This window comes from Diprion similis, chromosome 14, assembly GCF_021155765.1.
Source record: "Diprion similis isolate iyDipSimi1 chromosome 14, iyDipSimi1.1, whole genome shotgun sequence".
In the NCBI taxonomy this organism is placed as follows: Eukaryota; Metazoa; Arthropoda; class Insecta; order Hymenoptera; family Diprionidae; genus Diprion; species Diprion similis.
The window spans coordinates 1,397,370-1,420,993 of record NC_060118.1 but is presented as its reverse complement, the minus strand read 5'-3'; the positions used below and the strand labels follow the sequence as shown (position 1 = coordinate 1,420,993).

General features: G+C 36.5%; 2 protein-coding genes across 3 annotated transcripts in view; one reads left to right on the top strand and one right to left on the bottom strand.

Annotated features, from left to right (window-relative positions):
• The window catches only part of LOC124414949 (regulating synaptic membrane exocytosis protein 1-like), a 946,547-nt gene that overhangs the window by 56,875 nt on the left and 866,048 nt on the right, over positions 1-23,624 (top strand). The gene's annotated exons all lie outside the window — the stretch shown is intronic.
• On the bottom strand, positions 8,796-11,365 carry LOC124414663. Of its 2 annotated transcripts, XM_046895684.1 has the most exons (3): positions 10,632-11,365; positions 9,231-9,548; positions 8,796-8,877 (listed from the first exon to the last, which is right to left on the bottom strand). In XM_046895684.1, the coding sequence occupies exons 1-2, from the start codon at positions 10,970-10,972 to the stop codon at positions 9,233-9,235; spliced, it is 657 nt and encodes a 218-aa protein (XP_046751640.1). In that variant the 5' UTR covers positions 10,973-11,365; the 3' UTR covers positions 8,796-8,877; positions 9,231-9,232. The 2 variants fall into 2 exon arrangements, with proteins under 2 accessions (XP_046751640.1, XP_046751639.1); XM_046895683.1 differs by lacking the exon at positions 8,796-8,877 and having other exon boundaries at positions 9,081-9,548.

Sequence of the window (23,624 nt, the reverse complement as noted above, 5' to 3'; positions counted from 1 at the left end):
CATAACAATGCAGGAGGTTAGAGATATGGTGAGGAGTCTTAGGGATGATAAAGCGACGGGTGAGGACGGGATCCCGAACGAGGCCTGGAAATATGGGGGGGAAGAGGTCATTAAGGAACTCTGGAGGCTATGCAATAGGGTATGGCAAGGGGAAGGGTAGCCGGAGGGGTGGAAAGCAGGAGTGGTAGTGCCGGTAGTAAAAAAAGGTGATGGAAGCAAGGTGGGGGACTAAAGGGGGATATCGCTTACGCATTCGGCGTTTAAGATTAACGTAGGGATTCTAGAGAGGAGATTGAGGGAAGAAGTGGAGGGGGGGGGGGGGGTGTTGCCAGAAAGTCAGGTGGGCTTCAGAGAAGGGAGAGGGACCATAGACAACATTTATGTGTTAAATTATTTGATAAATAGGGAGATAGCTAGGGAAAAGGGGAAGATGATAGTCATGTTCGTAGATTTTAAGGCGGCCTTTGACTCAGTGGACAGGAGTAAGCTCTGCGAGGCCATGAGAAAGTGAGGAGTCAGGTAAGGACTAGTAAATAGGTGTGAGGAGGTATTAAGGGAGACATGGTGTAGGGTGAGAGTAGGGAAAGAGGTCGGGGAGAGGTTTTGGACGATGAAGGGAGTCAGACAGGGCTGTCCGTTGAGCCCGCTTCTCTTTGTGCTCTTTATGGCGGATATAGATGAGGAATTAGAAAGGGGGAGGTGGGGCACAGTCGAGCTTGCGGGGGGAAAGAGGGTGTTTACGCTGGCATACGCTGACGACGTAGCACTGCTGGCGAAGGACGAGGACGACATGAAGGGGACTGTTAGGACACTGGAAAGGTACGTTAGGCAGAAAGGGCTGGAGGTAAATATTGCGAAAACAAAAATAATGAGGTGTAGGAAGGGAGGGGGTAGGAAAAGGAGGGTCTTTTGGAACTGGCTGGGTAAAGAGATTGAAGAGGTAGACAGGTACGTTTATTTAGGTTACGTGGTGAGAGCGAACGGTGACCAGGGGGAGCATGTCAGGGAGAGGGTGAAGAAGGGAGCGAAATTGTTAGGGCAGGTCTGGGGGATAGGGAAGAGGAGGTTTGAGAGTGACTAGGGTAGGAGATTATGGCTATTCGATAGGCTGGTATGGTCAGTGGTTAGCTACGGGGTAGAGGTATGGGGTTGGAAGAGAAGGGAGGAGGTAGAGAATCGGCAGGACAGATACCTTAGGTGGGTGTTGGGGGTGTCAAGAAGGGTGGCGGGGTATCTGATTAGGGAGGAACTGCAAAGAGACTAACTAGAAGGGAGGGCAGGTATGAGGGCGTGTAACTATGAGAAAAGGGTAGAGGAGGGGGGGGGGGGCAGCTTGCGTGGAGGTGTAGGATGGAGATGAGAAGAGGGGTTAGGGCGGATAAGGAGCTTCGCGGGTGGGAAGCAGAGAGAAAGGCCTTCTACGTAGAAAGTGGATGGGACCTAAAGGAGGTTGAGAGTAAATGGGAAAAAGGAGAGATGAGGGGGGAGGAGATAGTGAAGATAGAGAGGAAAAGGCAGGAAACGGAGAGATGGAGTAGGATAGGAGAGTCGAGAAGTAACAGAGACTACAAATTCATAAAGGGGGAGGGAATTCCGGGGTACCTCAAGAAGGGGTTGAAAGAGGAAAGGTGGAATAGGATAGCAAGGTTCAGGCTAGAAGATGTTTTATCAGTGATGAACCCCATGTATAGTTAACACTGTGATGTCGAAAGAAATAATTTTTTGTACCCGGTCATAATGCACACTGCAGCCTGTGATCATAGCATTTTCAAATACGTATCGGCAGGCGTTACGTAATGCCACCTCGAAATCTGTCATGACGACAGTTACATGCGCAGTGTTCGTGATCCTCTTGATTTCGTTTAAAACAGCCCTGTAGCTGCCTTCTATTTTTTTGGACATCAAGATGTGAGCAAACGGTATGGCCTTGAATCAATGTAGTCAATTAGTGACAGAAAATTCGAACAATAAGTGGGATAATTGTATATATGTAACTTTAGAGCATCTTACGTGATCATGTCTAACGCCTAGGAGTGAAACGAGTTGGTAGACACCTGCAACTCGAGGCGTCGTCTGGAACGTTCCATCTATAAATATCCTTGTTAAATTTTGGAATTCCTCTTCAATAAATTGGCTTTCGTATATCAATAAATGTATGTTTTGCTCATGATCCCGGATTGTCTTGGTTACCAGGCGGCCTTCTGCATATTCCAATATGCGTTGGTTTTCTGGATCAGCTAGTTGACGGGCCATTTCTTCTAGACTGTTCGGGCATGGCGGATATGTGTATTTTCGCCATCGTTTCATTGAGTCAACAATAGTGTGGAATGGTACTCGTATTCGAATTTCTCTGGGAAACCTATTATTGTGATAGTAACGATAACAGCAGTTAAAATCAGTTACAACAGTGGAGATTATTTGCCATATTATAATGTTATGTCTTTTTATTGTAGATAATCGGTAAAGACTGGTAAATAGTATATTGTGTAGCAATAGCGAAAGTATGCGGTATCCGACGAGTACGAACTTGCAGCACGAGGTCAAGGTGCATCGTCTGTGACCAATTTACATTCCATGATTCCAGAATTCCAATGAATTATCCAGTTTTCTGACCCGAGTTATACGCTTCTTCTCAAAAACGGCTTTTTTAATTTTATGGCAGAAATATCACATGAAGAACGAAATGCTAATATAACAGTCATGTTCATGACATATGTTATACGTAATATATTAGTAACCTAAGTGTCAAACGGTGTACCCAATTAAATTTCCCGCGGAGAATTTAACCCAAGTTTGCTGCGTTCCTCCATCCCCCCAAGCCAGCCTTAAATTCTGTGTAGCATGCTAAGAAATAATGCAGCAGTGATGCTACTGAATTCTCCTACCGCTGCCTATGTTTGTCTATTTCTCAGTTTGTTAACGGCTAACCATTGACGCAACAATTTTTTTTTTTCATTTCAGATCATACTTATCATCCTCATCCTTACTTTTACCAATTATTTTGGTTCATCTCGAATAAGAAGATATCAATAGATTATTTCTCTTGACAATTAATTTGCAAGAAGTTTCACTTTTGTCGTGCGTAGACTCCATGCATACAATGTTTCGGAATTAAAACTGAAACGAGTTTTCTTTGCATATATATAAATTTTACGTTTCTATGATTAATGTATCGTTTGTTTCTCCATTCACTTGCGTCGCTAGTCATTTGCAGATAAAATTTGGCTACAAAGTGATTGATTACAAACTCGTTCCAGTTCTGATTAAAAAAAAAAAAAAAGTAAGCCACCGGAAACGTTGATAAACATTACTGCGTACATTAGATTGCATAAACAGTCGACTATTTTTTTCAATATGAGAGTTGAAAATTTTATTACAAATGACGAAAAAATAATACTGTCAAATTTTTGAGGTCAAAAGATACTTACGAACCTTAAATAACTTTTGAAAGAGTAGTTTATTATAAAATGACAGCAAACCTTTTTTGTAGAGTGTTCAATTCTCCACAAAAATACGTTTCATTCTCTTAAGAATACTAATGTTTTGTCAAGTTATGATATTCCAAAGTCGAAAAAAACGTGTGCGGTCGGGGGGCTCCCGTCAGAAATGAAGTTCCTTACGCTTTTTCGTTAATTCTGAATGTAATTCGATTTAGAGATTTATGTTGCTTATATTTGTATATTTTTATCACGTCAGGAAAATAGCGTCAAGCCCCCTCCACGCGATTTTTTATCTCTTTTTTTCCGAAAAATACGAAATTATAAATTAATATTATTTTTGTGTTGTTATTACTTAAAACAGAAATAGAATATATTTTGTCAAGTAAGGGAAATAGCGTTAAGCCCCCTTCATGCGATAAACAGACGAGGAGAGAGAGAGAAAATCGCATGGCGGGGACATAACGCAGAGGCAGAGAGAGAAGAGAAAGAGAAAGTCGCACGGAGTGGACATACCTCCCGGCCACGCAGGATGCTCGTCTCCTCGAGACAGACAGAGAAAAATAGAATAAACAATGATATTAAGAGCTAAAAAATGTACAGCATTCTTTTTTCATTATTGTGAACAATATTCATTTTTGTACTTCTGCGTCGAATGAAAATGAATCGGAGTGTTTTTGTTGAGAATTATGAATGAAATGGGACTGTTAAGCCATCTTCGGCGTTTCAAATACGCGGACTTCGATATTTAGGGATATATAAGACAACGTCGAATCAACCAGGGCAACTTCTTGCAAAATAGCCGGTAATCGAAGTGTCAAAAAGACCAAATATACGTAATTTATATTTATATTGTGAAAATGACTAAAACCAATACTCACATTTCAACAGTATTGTCGTAAAGGACTCGGAGCTTCCAATACTGTCTTTTGAGCGCAGATTTAAGGGCTTCTTTAAAGTCAGCCACATCTTCGGCATAACGGTCTTCAAAGCAGCAGTCGGAATGGTCCTCTACCGCAACCAAGTTTTCACTATCAGGCAATATTTTTGCGGTCCCTTTACAAAACGGTGTTCCGCAATGCAAGTAACTGTGAAAAAGTTCATTACGATCGAATATAAATATAATCCCAGATCAGAAAGCGATCAGGTAACTCGTAAAATAAAAACAACCGGGGTGCTATGTACAATTTAGATTAATAACTGACAATAGGCATATAGGCCGAATTTATCTCAAATCATGCAGGCCAGCACAGGTCGTATTCCAAAATTCTTACACGCCCAAAATAAGCGGACATGTATATTTCATTATTACCCAATTGAAGTTTTCACGCCCGATACCGATTTTTTAATATTATAATTTTTATTATTATTAATTTTGGCACGAATAATAATTTCATTACTCGCTTTCGGCTCGCCTTCAGCTCGTACAAAAAATTGTTATCCTCGCATGAAAAAACCTACTTTATAGGTATGCCGCATAATTTACTATTTATGTGGAGAATACTTGGAAATTATAGAAATATTGTAGGTGCTCATCGCTAATCGATGAAATATAGCTGGGTAGTATTGTTCCATTGTCACAAGATTTTTCAAAAAGTCCTTTCGTACATACCTACTACGAAAATTTCCGATCGAGAAGCACTTTACTTCTCAACACGATTTTTATCGATTAATTTTAGAGTCTATTTTTTCAGAATTTACATTATTCGCAGGGAAGAATAATAATAATGATCCCTGATTTCCATGTTTTCCCTGAATCGAGAATAATAATTTTGATCCAAATGATTCTATTTGCAATAACAAGAAGTATGAGAATCTAATTTAAATGATCGAATATGAACTCAAATTCGAATGAATCACTGTAAAATCTGAGTTGAATTACAATAAAATAAAGTAGGGAAGTAACGGTAAGTTAAATTACCAAAAAAAAATAATAAAAAATAAAACCTTTCATTAAAATGACTTTAAAGATACGCCGTGACAGTACGTGCAGAATTTATCTAACAATAAGAAAAAAGTGTTCACAAGTATTGCCCCCCCCCCCCCCTCGCCCTTCCATCCGATCCGGGAATAACATATTACTTCGATGGCCTCCTCGTCACTCGTCACTCTTAGAATACCGCAAAAATATTTTTTCGTTATCGATGACGAACAAACAAAACCAGTCGGTTTATTGACAATAAATTTATAGTACCATGCAATCACCACCGATTGATATACGATACAAATATCTAGATAATTCTCACATAACGCCTGTGTTTCCTGTCTTGTTGATACGAAAAATTCTTCCATCCAGTACTCGCTTGTTCCGCGGAAAATGTCTTCTTGCATTGCCATGAGGCCGAGGAGGCATTGTGAAACACGGAAGATCATATAGATAAAATAACAAAAGAAATAATATTACCACAAAACAGCTTAACAATTAGTCTACGTTATGTAGTTTGAAATACAAGTTAACTACGATATATCTTTTAAAAAAGTCCACAAAAAATAAAAACATTCCACAGTTCAAACATAATTTAGTTCATGATTAATATCGTAAAATACACTACACAAATAATCAAACAATAAATCCAACGAACACTTCTTGAAATAGTCAATGATATAATAAAATGTACACGCAAAAGTGAAATCTATAACTTGGCGGACGATGCGTAGCACGGTTCACGAAAGAATAGCAACAAAGCAGCGCGACAACCGATCATACACGTTTCGACTAAAGATTCATAATGAAAGAGGGTGCTAACACCCAGGTGGCGTGGCCGCGCTCATATAGTTTTAAGACTGGCGCCGCGAGAAATGACTATATTTTGCGTTGTTTACTGCACGTTTCGTTCGAAGCTAAGAGTCGACAGCGTACCTGTCCTATAGATAATAAGGAACGAAGAAGTAGGGTAGCAGGCAAAACAAACTGTAGCACGTTGACGCTCTACGGCACTTGGTGATGGATGCCGTGATTAACGATGCAGTGAAAACTAGATGTTTGATTAACTTTTCTTTTACTGATATCTTTTAAAATTTATGATTATAGAAAAATTCACTCAAGAAACTAGATACTGATATTATTTGAATGTGCAATATTCAATGACACATTATCTGTATTCAACAAGACGTTAGATATTAGTACTTCCACGAATTTATTTTATTTAACCATAGTCATTAACTTGAGGTCCAGATAACCCCAATATCAACTTTCACCCGTTGCGGTCACACCTTCTAATAATAATTTAACGGTCAAATGGGGTCCAGCGGACCCCACGCAGAAAAACAGATCCATTTTGCGTTCTATTTGGCACATTGACTTGAATCTTGCGCCAAACTTCAATTCGACATTTCTTCTGAGTTATCCAATATTTTTTTATTTTTTTTATTTAAAAAATAAAAAAAAAATGCTAATTCACGAAATTTAACTATTTACCATTAAAAAAAAAATCGACGAAATTAAATGTTTGCTGTATCGTAAAAAAAGTACGTCATTATACTCCGAATACAATGTATTTTTAAGAAAAAAATAGAGCTTCAATGAAATTTGAGAAAAGGATATTTCTTTTGAAGTTTGAAGTTACGAATTTTCGCAAATCTCTTGAAATGACAATGGTACGTTTCTACATACTAAATAATGGAAAAAAGGTATTTTCAACGTAAAATAGCCACAAAGTTTGCCTGGAGTCCACTGGACTCCGTGTAGCCGCAACGGATTAACGTACCTACAATTTTAAAGTTGGCGCGCATGAATGAGGGTTTCTTCTGGAAGTAAAATACATACTATACATGACACTCTAAGATCCAATGTAAGAAGTATATACCCTCATTTGTTATTTAATGACAATGAAGAATATATGCTAAATAATATATGTGGCTTTCCATGCCAAACCGGCCACTGCTGGACTTTTGTATTTTCAAATTTGCTAATTTTTGTTCTCATTTCGAGCTCATGATGAGTAATTCAACTGAGTTTTTCTAATTTTTATCTTAAAAAATGCACCCATTAGATTTTTTTTCATATTTCCATTTTTTTCGTTTATCTATAACTTTCTGAAGAATGAAGTGATTTAAAAAAATGAGGGGTTAAAAGTTTTGTTTCGAAATACTCTTTCATTCAAGATTATTTTGAAAATCATTCATGTTTCAATTTAATCAGTTTCTCAAATTTTAAGCATAAAATCGCATTTTCTGTATTGATTGTCTTCTTCAATTTTTTTTCATTTTTTCTTATGAAAAACTGTTATTTATTTGAAGATTTCTTAGCCTAGTTTCATAGTGGGCAATTCATTCTTTCTATTTTTAAAAATTATTTCACTGTTGTTTTTTGAAGTAATTAAAGTAATTCGTAAATGTCTATAATTCGGTGAAAAACCGAACAAAGCGTATGGATAAGATACCAAAGATTGATCTTTTCGAATGCAATTTTCAAATCTATAAAATTTCCCCGAAAGACATTTTTTATATAATATAAACACGGCAAATTTTTCATTAAATATATAAAGTCAAAATCGAAATCAAAAAATATCATTTGGATAAATTTCACAGACTTAACAATTGCATCCGAAAGGATCAATTTTTGGTTTCTTGTCTATACGCTTCGTTCAGCTTTTCACCGAATTGTAGACATTTAAGAATTAATTTAATTCAGTTCAATTCAATTTAAGAAGAAAAAAAAAAGAAAATTTTACGGTAACCTAATCTTACAAAATCGATAGTGCTTGATTACAATTATTTGTTACACGTTTGAAAAACAATCACTGTAATTAGACGATGTAAACAACTTACTTGAAGTGGAGACCCATATATGCGTAGTAATTATGCAGGAGATGTCCGAATAGATCACATCATATAGTCGAACTTTTGCTGCTCGATATCACTCTTGGTATCACTGACTCACTAATCAACACTTTTTCACCGTTTTTTTTTCTATAAACAATAGAAAACTTGAATAATAGTAGTAGAGCCATCCTGTTTCGGGATGAAACTTTTCGTACGGGCCGTTCGTCCACTCACTGAAAGGTCCCGATTTAATCATGTACGCGTGTGAATAAACGTGACGCAAATAGACGATTTGTATTATGATCGTGATTAGTATAGGGTAACACCCTTGTTCTATCCCGTTGAAATCTACATCAAATCACAGGCTTTTTCCCATGCACTCAGAAAACGTAAATTAGAATTTGGTACATATAAATATATATCACACCTACCTAAAGGGCCGTCCTCTAGTTTCTCGGCTGTTTTTTTTATGGCTTTTTCAATAATTTTTTTACGGGAAAAGCATCGAAATAATCAATCTCATTATTTTTGCATAATCTTTATTAACATTTAAATAAGCTTTACAAATTTTTTGAAGTCAAAATGTATAATAGAATAGCAGTTATAGTGGCCGACAGGAAGACATCAAGTAAAAGAGGTGCTTGACGGTGACCAAGATTGCGGCTGTTCTGCTTATCTGAAATCAAAAAACCAAACGGCATTTTAATCTTCATATTCAAGACTAGCGATTGAACTAGAGTGAATTCTAAATTACAAAAATTGACTTTTTTATACACTTTTGAAAATTACATTCTATTTTTTACTCATTTTTTCTTAAGTTTTTCGCTCGTACGAAATAACTATCGAAGCAATCATGATAATCCTAGCTCAATCGCTGGCTTATAACATATTAAAGATGCTGTATAAATTTGAACAAGATCGGTGCAATAGTTTCTGAAATATCGTGGTTACCGTTTCGAAAAATGGTGTTTCGAGAAAAACGCGTTTGAAAGTTCGCGCATGTGATTTATACTAAAAATTTCATCTCACCGTCAATCTGCTATGCCTGGACCATACAATAGGCCTTCCTCTTCTTTTTGGAAGTCACGCAGAGCTGCTCTGTCTTCTCTTTTCGCGATTCGGGCCTGTTTTACAACATCGCTCGTGCGCCTTTCTGAACGGTCGATCCGAAAGCTATCACGCTGTTGAACATATCCTTTAGCTTGTGGGCCGATTTTCACTCCCATGGTTTCCAAGGTCTTCAGGATAGCTTCGAATTCTGCGTTGAAGATTATGACAGCGAGAAACGTGGCGATTTCAACCACTTTTGGCCCAGAATGGAGGTGCTTCGGAGCAAAAGTCCAGATTAACGAATTGAGCGACTCGTTATTATTTTGAGTTTCCGATCCCAGCCATCTGCTTAACAATTCTTCTTTGGATAAATCCTCATAAATTGGCTTTATGACTTTTTGAACTGCTTCAGAAAGAGGCGGTTTATTGTGTTTGAATTGCTCAGCCTCTCCGAGAAACTCAGCTCTCCGCCATTTGCACCAACTAGATTCGCCTGCAGGACAATTTTGATGCTGTGGATTGCTGTCTGTGGAAATCTTGTGAAAGAATGTTGCCCAAATTTCCTTTCTCATTTCCTCGATAGAATCTGGATGTCTCCGAATAGCTAATCCATAATACTTTGTCATCTCACCAATCAATTTATCAGTGAGTTTTCCTGCACCTTTCCCACCAATGCCTTTATTAGATTTTTTTGCATTTCGGAGCCGAGTCCCCATCCTCTTTTCAACGTGTCCAACACACTCTTTTTTTACAACAACAACATCTTCTCCATATGGTTCTGCATTCAAAATACCTTTGAATGTCTTGCTGTCACCATCTCCTATGTATGTCGTATATTGAACTTGATGTTTATCTACTGAACGAGAAAACATTTTCACAACTGCATCTATTTCCATCTTCCCAGAACTTCCAGTATGATTTCGAGTACAATTTTCTTCATGATCAGCGAGCCATCCTGCATATCCAACTGGATCATTATTTTTTTTATTTTTCCACAAATTGCATCCAGCACAAAAACTACTCATTACACACGCATCAACCACTTTACCGGTGTACTTGGCAATTAAAGTTGAAACTCCGAATAAAGATGAAAATCCTCTTTTTTTCCATGTGCCATCTCCAGATACGGTGAATTCATTTTCTGCTTTTCCTTGTTCTTGAAGGATTTCCTTTTCTTCATTAACCGCAATCGACAACACTGTATCAAAAACGGCCGAAGAAGCTGAGTGAATATTTTCTGATATGGAATAGTACGTGTTCAAAGCAAAACCTTGTCCCATATCCATCAGTCCACAGAAAATTCTATAGCCTTCATAACCGACTCCCAACAAACGCATCACGAAAACTAAGCGACGATTTATTTCGTAGGCTTTACCGATTTTTGGGCATGAATCTATTTCTTTTTCTTTCTCACACTTGCACGCCATAGAAATTTTAAAGCCCAATCCTCGTATATCACGTTGATGGAAAGTCACCGTACTTTTGCACTCTTTACAAATAACAGCCGAAGAAATGGTTGAAAATACACTCACAAAATTCAAAATACAATACAAAACAGTCTGTTCAACGGTCACTTCAAAATGTTTATTTTGACGAAGTTTCGTCGCTGACGCCGATGTAAACGACTTGTCTTGTTCAAAAGTGTGTCGGTTGCCTGCGAATTTTCGCTTTTTAGGTCGATCGTAACGAGCCGGGGCGTCTCTACTTCCTTTCTTGAACATTTTGAAAATTATTTTCAAAAAATCAGCTACGTGCGACTCGCAAGAGAAAATATAGTACGCTTCGCAACTGCCACAGCAAAACTGAACTAAAACTTCACGGCGTCTTAGTCAATATTCGAAAGCGTCTGTCAACGGTCTCGGCTCCCCTTTACTCGGGCCTAATTCACAAAAGGTTCAGGTAGCAGTTAGATTTAGGGATATCAATACAATGGTCAGCGCTGCTCGGCTTTCGGAGCAGCCTGGCGCGCGCTCCTGCTCCGTTCCAGGGCCGTAACTTGTGAACCACTTCGAATATCGAAAAATCCTTTGGCACACATTTTCTACACATGTTGTAGATGTGATTTATGAAAAAAAAAAAAAATCGATTTTTTCGACCCGAGAAACTAGAGGACGGCCTTAGCTGTCAATAGAGTTGGGCACACTTATATGTAGCATGATCAGTTTGCAATGAATTTCGCACATAAGGTACACACAAAATATGAAATAATAAATTTAATTCATGAAAATGGAATACAATTAATAAAAAAAAAAAATGTATTTATAATAGGTTCATTGAATTTTTCCAATGTGTCACTTTTATTTCAATTTTTTTGATACGACTCTCATAAAACCAATCAGGTTTCAAATGTAGAAATTGAATGAAACCGGATGCGTTTCATTTGACCGGTCTTCACGGGTTATAGCCCTCGAACTTTCCACCGCCCGAGTCAGTTTCTAGTTTGGATATCGATATTCGAGGAATAAAGGACATGAGTGTGAAGTAATAAATAATGAAAAAATAATGAAAACATCAAGAAAAGAAATCTGCGATAGATTTGTGATCACCAACGCACAAGACCTTCTGATACCAGCAAGTTTTTATGGAAAGTTATTAATTTATGGATTTTGGACCACCACATTGGTTTCACTTTGAATTTTTAAAATTTGACTTCGAATTCGTAATGAGTGATGTAGTAAACTTTGAAGGACCAATTTTTATGAAATTAATTCATCCACTCTTGAGAGATCATAACAAAATTTTATTCAGCGGATGTCTGAAAGACCGCTCGACCGATCAAATCCAATATTAAATCAGTTAGTTCGGATAGTATTTACATTATTTTTAATTCGAAAGGCTATTTTTTGTGGGCTGTGAAGATACGATAAAAAATCACATTCAACCCTTCGTTGACAGTCCGGAACATTTTGACCCGGACGAAAACGAGAGAGAATGCTCACTTTTATATGTTCAAAAGTGTTCAATAATTTTATTGAAACAAGTTTATTTTATATTTTTCGAACTTTAATTCTGCAGGCATATTAAAGAATATACAAAATATATCCCTGATTTTCCAAACTAACCTAAGGGTTGTTAATGACAGGTGGATGAAGCACCTTCCGGGTCAGATAAACCATCCGGTGTGTGAAAATCGTGACCAAAAGTAAGTGTGTCAAAGAAGGGTTAAGGACGAAATAGCTTGATCGAGACTGTAAAATTGATTGTTGCATTTATTGTAAATGATGCCCGGATCGATTTCAACGTTGAGGTATATATCTCCAAATATCGAAGTCCACGTATCTCATACACGAAAAAGGGCTTTCAGCCTCATTCTACACGCAATTTTGAACAAAAACACCCAAATTTATTGGAATTTTACGCAGAATTATAAAAATGGCTTGGAACCTACGAAATCGCAATATTTTATATATTCATTTTAATTTACTTTGTTCAACAATAATTAATGGAGTGCTTTAGTTAAGAGATACGTGGACCTCGATACATGGAGATATAAAAGTCAACTTCGAAATCGAAAAGACACTCCCTTGAGTATTGAAAGATCAATATTTGATGAATTTCCAAATTTTAGTTGCCCGCTTCAACAGGAAGAGGACTTTTAGAGGGACTTCTGAATTCACATGTATCGGACGTTTAATTTGTTTTGTAAAATGCAGTCTGTAGGTGAAGATCCGAATTGTGTCATCTCAATCCTTTCGATAGCGAAGATCTAAATCGCTATCGAGTAAATCCATCTCAAATCATGCAGGTCAGCGGAGGTAATGCATATTCCACAATTGCTCGTAACTGGAAGTATGTTCTTCCTTAGCCAAAATAAGCGGAAACTTATGTTTTGCACGCTCAATACCAATTTGTTCAGATTAAAAGGTGAATACGGTTTTTTTATGATCAAAATTAAAAAATCAAAAAATCCTCAAAAAAACGATTTGGAAACAAAATTTTGTGTCTGTTTTTGACATCGCTATTTTGGAACTTTGAAAATTTTGCTTTTGCGATTCTGATTTGACGGCGTGTGGGATTCTACTTATTCCAAAACAAGAATTTTGCGAACAGTGCGAAAACTGCCAAGTTGGCGTATATTTTTCATAAATTGAACGTTAAATATCAGGAAATGCCGCATTTACCTTATAATCTTGAAATACCGATGTCGGGCGTCTGAAATTTATTTGGGTCATAATGAAATATACGTGTCTGCTCATTTTGGCCAAGAAAGAATATACTTTAGTTCCGAGCAATTCTGAAATATGGAGTGCGCTAGCCTGCACGATTTGATATGGATTCAGCCTGTTGTAAACCTATCCTGCCTTCGTTCGTATTATTTGCCCCATGAGTTATAATAGCAAAACTGTGAGATGGAGGTGAGAGCAGTTCTAATTTCTGTCGCTAGAGTCCGCACTGACATTGGAGCGTTGTCGGATCCAAGGGTTCTGATGTCAACGGTGCTGCTATCTCGACGCGTCGAGTAAACTATTCTATGAGCGTGAATCTTGGTTCTCGGAACATTGCTATTTCGGAACTTTATAATTCGGAATCTTTTACTTTCGTTAAGGTAATTTCTGAAACTCTGAAACTCAAAACCGCACAAGTGTTTCTTCAGATTTTCCTTACATCTACACTTTCGAATTAATAGTCGTTCGACTTTCCAATTTTCGGAATTTTGTACTTGATAGAATATCAGACCTTCGACATTAATATTGTAGTATTACTGTTAATTCGATTTATTACTCATGTCGTTTGCTCACGGACTTGGGAAAGCGTATAATATATAAATTTAATTACGCATAACTTTTTATTCGACACTTTAACCATTCTATGGCTTGTACTTCCAGCTGAGTCCACGTTCGCTGCAATACATTCAACAAAATTCGTTGTTCGGTGTTAGAAATTAGTTATTTTGCGCTTTCGGTGCTTTCGAATTTCGGAATTTCAACCCCATCCCATCGATTACGAACCTCAAGGTTTGGCAATAAGTTCCTACATGTAGAGATCACTTGAACTAGTGGGATATTCAAAAATATCTGTATGCTTTTTCCATGGTTCTCCCACATACTGAATAGTTTCAACTGAATCAATTGAGCAGAATATATCTTTGATTCGTACAATCAAACCATCTTTTAGCAACACAAGATTATTCGGCATGGATGTTGTGAGAATGCCGAATCTACATTTGAGCTTTCAGACAGAAACATTGGCGTAATCATCGGTAGAACTTTCTTTCAGAATTGTCACAGTGTTCGGTAAACTGACTTGGCTTTTTTGAAGTATATTATCGACGGAATTCGTTTCTTCAAGACGACGACAAACCTGAGCCAACGGACGATTCGGAGTACGCACTAGTTTCTTGATTTTGCCTAGTTCTTTTTCGAAAGGAGAAGCTGTTATTTTGTTCAAAGTGAAATCCATATTCTTCATATTAGTCTAGTTAACAAGTGCTTTTTAGGTCAAAACTTTTTCTTTCTCTCCTAAAAATATGGTTGAGGCGTCATTCGATTCGGAATCGCATGTGGAAAGTTTTTGAAGAAATTCAAGGGCCGCTCGCAAAAATTGCAAAAGTTATAAACAATTGACTGATAAAAAAGGGCTTTGGTTTTTTTATTATTTCTCAAAAACCATTCGAGATATTTCAAATCTGAAAAAAGATTCAAAAAGAGGATGAAATTTCCTAAGAAAAAGTCCTGACTCCCGGAACTGTAGGACCAATATTTGTGATTTTCCCAGAGGGATGAAAATAGGGCCGAAAACGGGTGCTCTGGCCTGCGTAAGCCGCGCCTACTTCGGACCCTTTATTAATAAAAATTATTTTAACACATTAAATATAAAATTTAAGAAATGAAAAAATTCAGGGGGTTACTGAATAGATGAATGAACAATAATCCGCCTGAAAATTTTTTTTATCTCAATTTTTCAATCAGTTATGCATTGGTTAACGAACAATTTTATGCAGCTTGAATGTTAACATTGCAAATGCGATAATTGTTAAACTACAAACCTTGAATTTTTTTCCTTTCTTGGAGCTATTCTTCAAAGGCTCCAGAATAGATCCCCGTTGAAAAAATTAAAAAATTTTGATTTTTCAGTTTTTTATTACTAATTTTCGTTGTTGCAAAATTAAAAACTCCAATTAATCATGGTCTTTTTTTTATATTATTGATGATCCGTTTCTTTGTTATCAGAAGCTGCATAGAAATAGTTTTTTCAAATTTTCATCTCCTATTGTTTGAGAAATTGTTATAAACAAATGAGTTGTTTATTAGATAATTGAAATTTTTTTCATGGAATTTCAATCTTTGATACAAATAATGATTTTTAGAAAAAAAATTGTTTCTTAAAAAAATTTTTTTGTAGCTTAAAAATAGTTTTGTTAAATAACAATTTTTTTCTACCACTTGTATTCAATATTAAGGAATCATTTTTTTGTTAAAAATCATGATTTATCTTGTTCTTCAATAACTAAAAAAAAAATTCTGTTTTTATTCAAATTTTTATTGTTCATTTAATAAACAATTCATCATAAACAATTAGTTTTTTTTTTTTAATTTCTTTTTTTTTTCTACACAATGAAACAAAAACAACCAAGTATTACTTCCTCATGAAAAAAATTTATTTATATTTTTTATCGCATTTTAAAAATTCTTTTCTCCTTTACTTCATCAGTCTCACTTGATTTTTAATGTTTAAGCTTATTATATCTTATGAACTAATGGAGATGGGATAAAAAAAAGCTCAGACTTAATTGTTCTTTATCAAGTAAAGAATAAATTGAGCCCAAAATTAAAGATCTGACCTAATTATTAATTTAATTTATACCATTTTTTTATAAAAACAAGCGTTGAAAATTTTTTTTTCAAGCTTTATGATTAATTATGTTATAAACTATGATAAATTTAACAGCGAAAGCACCTTAAAAACTAAAAATGAACGAGAAATTATTTGTTAATACATTTCGTAGTATATATTTCGAAAATGACGAATATAAGTAAGTGGAATTAACATTAGAATAAGGAATATAAGATATAAATTCCAAAAATCATTAGGTGACCATTGATACTTAATCGTAAGTATACGGGTCGATTTTGACTAGAATTTATTAGCTAAAATTCTCGATAGATAAATAATACGTTGGATTGAAGATAGTTAAAGTCATATAGTCATAGTTATTATAGTTTATAACATAATTAAGCATAAAGCTTGAAAAAAAAATTTTCAACGCTTGTTTTTATAAGAAAATGGTATAAATTAAATAAATAATTAGGTCAGATCTTCAATTTTGGGCTCAATTTATTCTTGACTTGATAAAGAACAATTAAGTCTGAACTTTTTCCATCCCATCTTCATGAGTTTATAAGATACAATAAGTTTAAACATTAAAAACCAAGTGGGACTGATGAAGTAAAGGAAAAAAGAATTTTTAAAATGCGATAAAAAATATATATAAGATTTTTTCATAAGGAAGCAATACTTGGTTGTTTTTGTTCTATTGTGTAGAAGAAGAAAAAAAATATAATAAAAAAATTTAATTGTTTATAACGAATTGTTTATTGAAGAAAACAATGAAAATTTGAATAAAAACAGAATTTTTTTTCAGTTATTAAAGAACAAGATAAATCATGATTTTTAACAAAAAAATGATTCCTTAATATTGAATACAAGTGGTAGAAAAAAATTGTTATTTAACAAAACTATTCTTAAGCTACAAAAAATTTTTTTTAAGAAACGATTTTTTTTCTAAAAATCATTATTTGTATCAAAGATTGAAATTCCATGAAAAAAATTTCGATTATCTAATAAACAACTCATTTGTTTATAACAATTTATTAAACAATAGGAGATAAAAATTTGAAAAAATTATTTCTATGCAGCTTCTGATATCAAAGAAACGGATCATCAATAGTATGAGGAAAAAAAAAAAAATTTCGATGATTAATTGAAGTTTTTAATTTTGCAACTATGAAAATTAGTAATAAAAAACTGAAAAATCAAAATTTTTTAATTTTTACAACGGGGATCTATTCTGAAGCTTTTGAAGAATAGCTCCGAAAGAGGAAAAAAAATTAAGGTTTGTAGTTTAACAATTATCGCATTTGCAATGTTAACATTCAAGCTACATAAAATTGTTCGTTAACCAATGCATAACTAAATGAAAAATTGAGATAAAAAAATTTTTCAGGCTGATTATTGTTCATTTATCTATCCAGTAACCCTCTGAATTTTTTCATTTCTTAAATTTTATATTTAATATGTGTTGGATCATGGGATTCCGAGGAACGAGGCCGGGGACTGAATAAAAGACTTACCTCTGATAAACACTTTATATAGTTATTTTATTATTTATATTTGGTCTCTAGTCTTCTTATTTTACTTCCTCGTATATCACAGTTACTTAATATCACAAATCAGTCTCTAATAATACGTGCGGCGTGGACCGGCAAGCCTCTCATGTAAAGTCACAGGCGAGAGGGTGAATACCGCGCGGCGTAGTAGGTAGGGTGGGGGATAAAAGGAGAGTCGGTGAGGCGGGCCGGCAATGTTGCCAACCTAACACTCCCTCTCATTGCCGCCCGGTTCCTCTAGATTTTTACATCTGTGAACAAAAACAAAGTCAATGCATATGTTCTATGTTTGTACAGTAATGTTCATCGATGCATGCACTGTGGCTAACTTTATTTTTTCAGTTTTAGTTTCTTTTCTACTCGTATTTTATGTGCCTATGGCCGGTGAAACAGTTGCACAGGAGAAATGGGAGAAACCACGACGACAGCCTCTCAGTACTGTCATCCATGTAACCTCTGAGATCGCGAGGGCACGAATAACCTCTTTCACAAAGTGCATAAGCCGTCAATTTAAGGCTCGACGAATATATAAATATGATAAAATTAAATATTTATACTCAAAATTTAAGGCTCGACGAATATATAAATATGATGAAATTAAATATTTATACTTAAAATGACGGGTTATGCACTTTGTGAAAGAGGTTATTCGTGCCCTCGCGATCTCAGAGGTTACATGGATGACAGCGCTGAGAGGCTGTCGTCGTGGTTTCTCCCATTTCTTCTGTGCAACTGTTTCACCGGCCATAGGCACATAAAATACGAGTAGAAAAGAAACAAAAACTGAAAAAATAAAGTTAGCCACAGTGCATGCATCGATGAACATTACTGTACATATATTCTCTAAAAATTCTACAGGCCTCTAAGTTGACTCTAATTTCCTTCTTTGTTTATTATCTTATCTAAGCGAACTATGTGCCTCCAGAGGCAATGGTTTGGTCATTATGTCTGCTAAGTTTTCCTTTGTGGGTATCCAGTCCACTCTTATTTTGCCTTGGTTGACGCATTGCCTAATAAAGTCTCCATGCGTCACAGACATATGTAATCTAGTCACCGTCTTTTCTCTTTCTTCTAGTTTTCTCTTTATGTCCTCTATACTGTCGTCAAATGTTTTCAGTTTGTGACAGCCATCCATCATGGTAGATTTCACTGCTGACATATTGTCACACCAGACAGTGACAGGCATCAGGGTTTTCCCCAATATGTACCTTATGGATTTTTCCAAGGAAATCAACTCTTGACAATCATCGCTCATAGCCAGGTATTCGTCTTGACACGTTGACAGAATGACGTAGGATTGCTTGTGAGTTCTCCATACGATCGGATCGCCGAACAAGTTAATTACATATCCTCTAGTGGAAGTCGAGTCCTGACAGTCTCTAAAGCTGGCATCAGTCAGCGCTTCTAATGTATCAGATTTTCCTCTGAAAATTATGCCTACATTCGCCGTTCCTCTTAGATATCTAAAGATTCTCTTTACCTCTAGCCAATTATCCTCAGTTGGATTCAATTGTTTTCTCGACAGATAGTTTACAGCGAACGTTATGTCAGGTCGAGTAGCGTTGGCCAAGTACATCAAGCTTCCTATGGCTTCTCTATATGGTACTCTTTTGGTTTCAGCTTTCGCAACAGTACTCTCAGGCTCCTTTTCTTCTAATTTGCACCTTTTGTACCTGTTGTTTACTTGCCTTGTCACCATTGGAGTGTTCTGGGATTTACACTGACTCATGTTGAATCTCTCTAGAATGTTTTCTGTGTATGTGTTCTGATGAATTTTCAAAATTCCGCCTTCTCTATTTCTCTCTATGTTCATACCCAGAAATACTTTTGGTTCTCCCAGGTTTTTCATTTCGAAGGCTCCGCATAAGCTCTTTATTACCTCGTCTAGTCTCTCTTGATTGTTTCCCGCTATCAGCAGATCGTCAACGTAAAGTGCAACGACAACCATTTTCCTTCTTTTCTCCACGTAAAAAAACATGGTTCGTGAGGGTCGTTCTCTAAACCGAGTTATATCATCTCTTCAGTAAACCTCTTATTCCACTTGTTCGGACTTATCTTTAGCCCATAGATAGCCCTCTTAAGTTTGCAGACCTTGTTTATTTTTATTGTTTCATCTACCTCTAACCCATCTGGAATAACCATGTATATCTCCTCTTCGATCTCCCCATTCAAAAAGGCCGTTTTCACGTCCATTTGAATCACCTCTAGATCGTACTTGTTTACCATTGCCAATACTGCTCTAACTATTGCTAGTCTCGACACCGGGGAATGCGTCTCTTTTAGCTCGTACACATTTCTATCTTTAAAGCCTCTAATTACTAATCTCGCTTCAAATCTAGTTGAGCCGTCACTTTCTGTTTTCCTCTTGAACACCCATTTTGAGTCAATAATGTTGGGTTTTCTTTTGTCAGGTCCCATTTCTGGTCTCTTAACTATTTCCCAGAAATTGTTTGTTTTCATTGACTCTAACTCTTCTCTAATTGCCTCTTTCCAGTTTCTACTCTCTAGACTGGTCATTGCCTCTTCATACGTCTCTGGGTCTCTATTTACAGATGCAAGGAGTATATTTCTCAATTCACCCTCTATATTCAAGTCGTTTTGATTTTCTATACTAACGTATCTTGCAAAGCTTGTATCCTCTACGCGTCTAGCAGGTTTTGCGCTTGCTGTTTTATTTTGAGTTCCTTGTTTCCTCTAGATTCACTTCTAGTTGTTACTCCGTTGTTCTCTTTTAGAGTTTCGGTTGCTGGTTGTATGCTTTCAGAATTTTCTTCTAGCTTCTGTTTCGGCGGTCTCCCTCTTTTCTTCGCTTCGCTCTGATTTTCCTCTTTGTTTGTGTTTTCCTCCAGCTCTTCTTTGTCTTCTTCTAATTGAGTTAAGCAGTTCCAGTCATTTTTCTCTCCCTGTTTCTGATTTTCTCTATAGACGTCTTTATAGACTATTTTCTCATTAAATCTAACATGCCGAGACTCTATAAATTTTCTGGAATTTGGATGCCAAAGCACGTAGCTTGTCGGTTTGTATCCCACCAGCACAGCTCCAATCGCTCTAACATCAAACTTTGTGGCTGGCTTCGGTAGCTTTATACAAGCAATGCAACCGAACCTCTTGATTTGACCAAAATGATATTTCGCTTCTAAGGAGAATTTCCTCAGTGGTGTTTGATAATCAATCCCACTGTGTGGAGATCTATTGTAGGCATGCACTGCTGCATCCACCGCTAGTTCCCACATACTCTTAGGTAAGCCCAAGTCGAATATTACCGCTCTAATTTTTCTCTGCAAAATGTCATTAAATCGTTCCGCCAGTCCATTGTGCTCTGGTGTATACGGTGGCGAAAACTCTGACTCTATTTTCTCCCTCTTAAGTATCTCTAAGAATTTTCCGCCCGTGTACTCTGTACCTTGATCTGATTTTGTATAGCATACCTTTTCGTCTTTCCCTAGCAAATTCTTTCCAGATATTAAGAAACTCTCTAGCGCGTCTCCTGCCTCCTGTTTTGATTTTAGTGGGTACGCTCTTGCTAATCTAGAATATTCGTCTACGGACACTACTATGAACCTCTTAGTACCCGGATACGAAGTCGGCTTAATTGGACCCATAATATCTGTGTGTATTATTTGTAAAGGCTTTTGTGCCTTTGATCTAACCTCTTTGAACGGCAACTTGTTCATTTTTGCCATTATGCAGACTTCGCAATCCAGTATAGTTTCGTCAAAGTTTACGTTCTCTAATTCTTTCTCTAATTTTTAGAGTTTCCTCAGATATCCCAGTGAGGCGTGACCTAACCTTATGTGCCACAACATAGATTCACTGAGTTTTGTTTGCTCTGGCTTGTTGTCCTCTATTTTGTTTTTACTGATTATATCCTCTATGCTCTCTAATGTCTTTAGTTCATCTATGTTTGTTATTTGCTTCGTGATTAGACTTGTGTCCCATTCTATTACTGATTCAGTCTCCTCTAACCTCTTGTTTTCCTTTTCCGATTCTGATTCCACCGACCGTTCTTTCTCCCTTCCAACTGCAGATGGGTCGCTTTCTATCTTTCCTTTTTCTCCCTCCGGTCTTGACAACCCTATATTAAAGCTAACAATCTGCAGTTGTTTAGGAAGGTCTTCATGCGGATAGATTTCTGCTCTACAACAATAGTTTTCTGTGACTCTTAATGCTTCACTCTCGTTACTCTTACCATTGATTTTGAATCTGATCACCCAGTTCGGTCTCTCGTAGTCTCCCTCCATATTCGTTTTATTTGTACTCTTTTCGTATACTCTAAATGTCTCATCGTCTAAATAGATACCGAATCCGGCATCAGCTAGCCTTCTTAGGGAGAGTAAATTCTCTGATATATCTCTAGCTGCATAAACCTCTGTTAGTTTAAAACTACTGTTCTCTGCACTATTCGACTCTAATATTAGACTTCCCTTTCCATCTATTGAAATGTCTGCAAATTCGTTTTTATTTGCGCTCTTAATAACATTATTTTTGCATGTTTTGAAATCGGTTAGAATCATTGTCTTGTTCACAATATGATCTGTCGCACCTGAATCAGCAATGAAATCTATATATGCTATACTCTTACCTTGATTGTTTTCGTTTTGGTTATTCTCTTTTGTCATCTGGGTGGCCGCTCTCCTCAACCTTCTATTGTCCTTCTTATATTTCGTTATTTTCCCTCTATTATTTACTCTATTAGACTCGTCCCTCTTATTTCCCGACTCTTGAGCAGTTTTACCTTTAAATGTATTTTTGTTTATGGCTTTGTTGTTACCTTTTTGTGTTGTGCAGTCTGACCCCTTATGGTTCTTTACTGCTTGGTAGTAATAGCAGAACCATGAGTTCTTAGTGTTTAGGGGGCACTCTTTTGCCCAGTGTCCCGGCCTGCTGCAGCGGTAGCATTTTTCCTCTTGATTTGTTGATGAATTTGTGTATACTCCATTTGCTTGCAGCCCACCTCCTCCTCCTCTAGCAGCATTTTCTTCTTTCTTTTCTGCCTCTAACTGAAAAAGGAACGATCTTATTTCCTCTAAACTCATTTTCTTTGTTGTTTGCCTTCTTGTAAGGTCAGCGTTTCTCACTTCGGGTACTGCTTGTACCACGGCCTGATAAAACGCTGCCCTTTTCTCTTGTTCGGAGAGGGGGTTCGCATCTTTACACAAGTCGTATTCTCTAATAATGGATTCGAAACGTTCACAGAAATCGTCTACTTTTTCTCCTCTCTTCATTTTAATTTGGTGCAGTTTTGCTCTAACAGAAGTGTGTGTGATGTTTAGCTCTGTCGTCTTAAATGTCATTAATTTCTCTAGAATCTCTTTTGGCTCTCTAACATTAAGGATCCTCTTATGATAGTACTCATCTATATGATTTATAATTATGTCTCTTACTAAACTTCTTCTCTTGTCTTCCGACTCCTCTGACAGATTAGTCGGACCTCTAAAGCTATCATCTATCACGTCACTCAAATCGTTACTCATTAATTCGGACTTCAAGTAGTCTAACCAAATGTCTATGTTCGATTTCTGTGTCAGTTTGTAATCCCTCTTAATATTTATCTTTTGCAAGTTTGTTTTTTCCGCGACTACCCTCTTAACCTCTAAAATGCTCAAGTTATCGGTACTTATGTGATTTAAGTCTACCTCCATATTGTTTTCTTTATTTGTTCTCTTTACCTCTAATCGTCTCAATCGCATCCTCTCTGCCTCTGAGTTTTTGTCCGATGCCTCTAATAGTTTTTGGACAATTTCCCTCATTGCCTCCGATAGGTTTCTCTGCGTTTTTGTTAATTCATTTAGGGTAAAGTCGGGATAGATGCCCCAGTGGGAGAGATGGCCGGTATTTGATATTTCATAAAATAATCACCAGGTGGTGCCACTGAATTTTTTCACTGTTCTTCGTATCTGAAATGACAGAAGGCGCGCACGAACGCTCAACAAAAGACGATCATTTTCGCGATAATTGTAATTTACTGGTAAGTACTGGAAAAATTTTCGTTGCTGTAACTTTGTATATTGTTCATGGAGTAGGTCTGACTATTTAGCATTAACTA

Bases quoted from the DNA above. Each gene is read 5' to 3' on its own strand.
- LOC124414663 (XM_046895684.1), bottom strand. From the start codon at position 10,972: ATGTTCAAGAAAGGAAGTAGAGACGCCCCGGCTCGTTACGATCGACCT. The intron at 9,549-10,631 runs AATCGGTAAAGC...GCTCAATTCGTT, and splicing joins GAAATAGATTCATGCCCAAA to AATCTGGACTTTTGCTCCGA.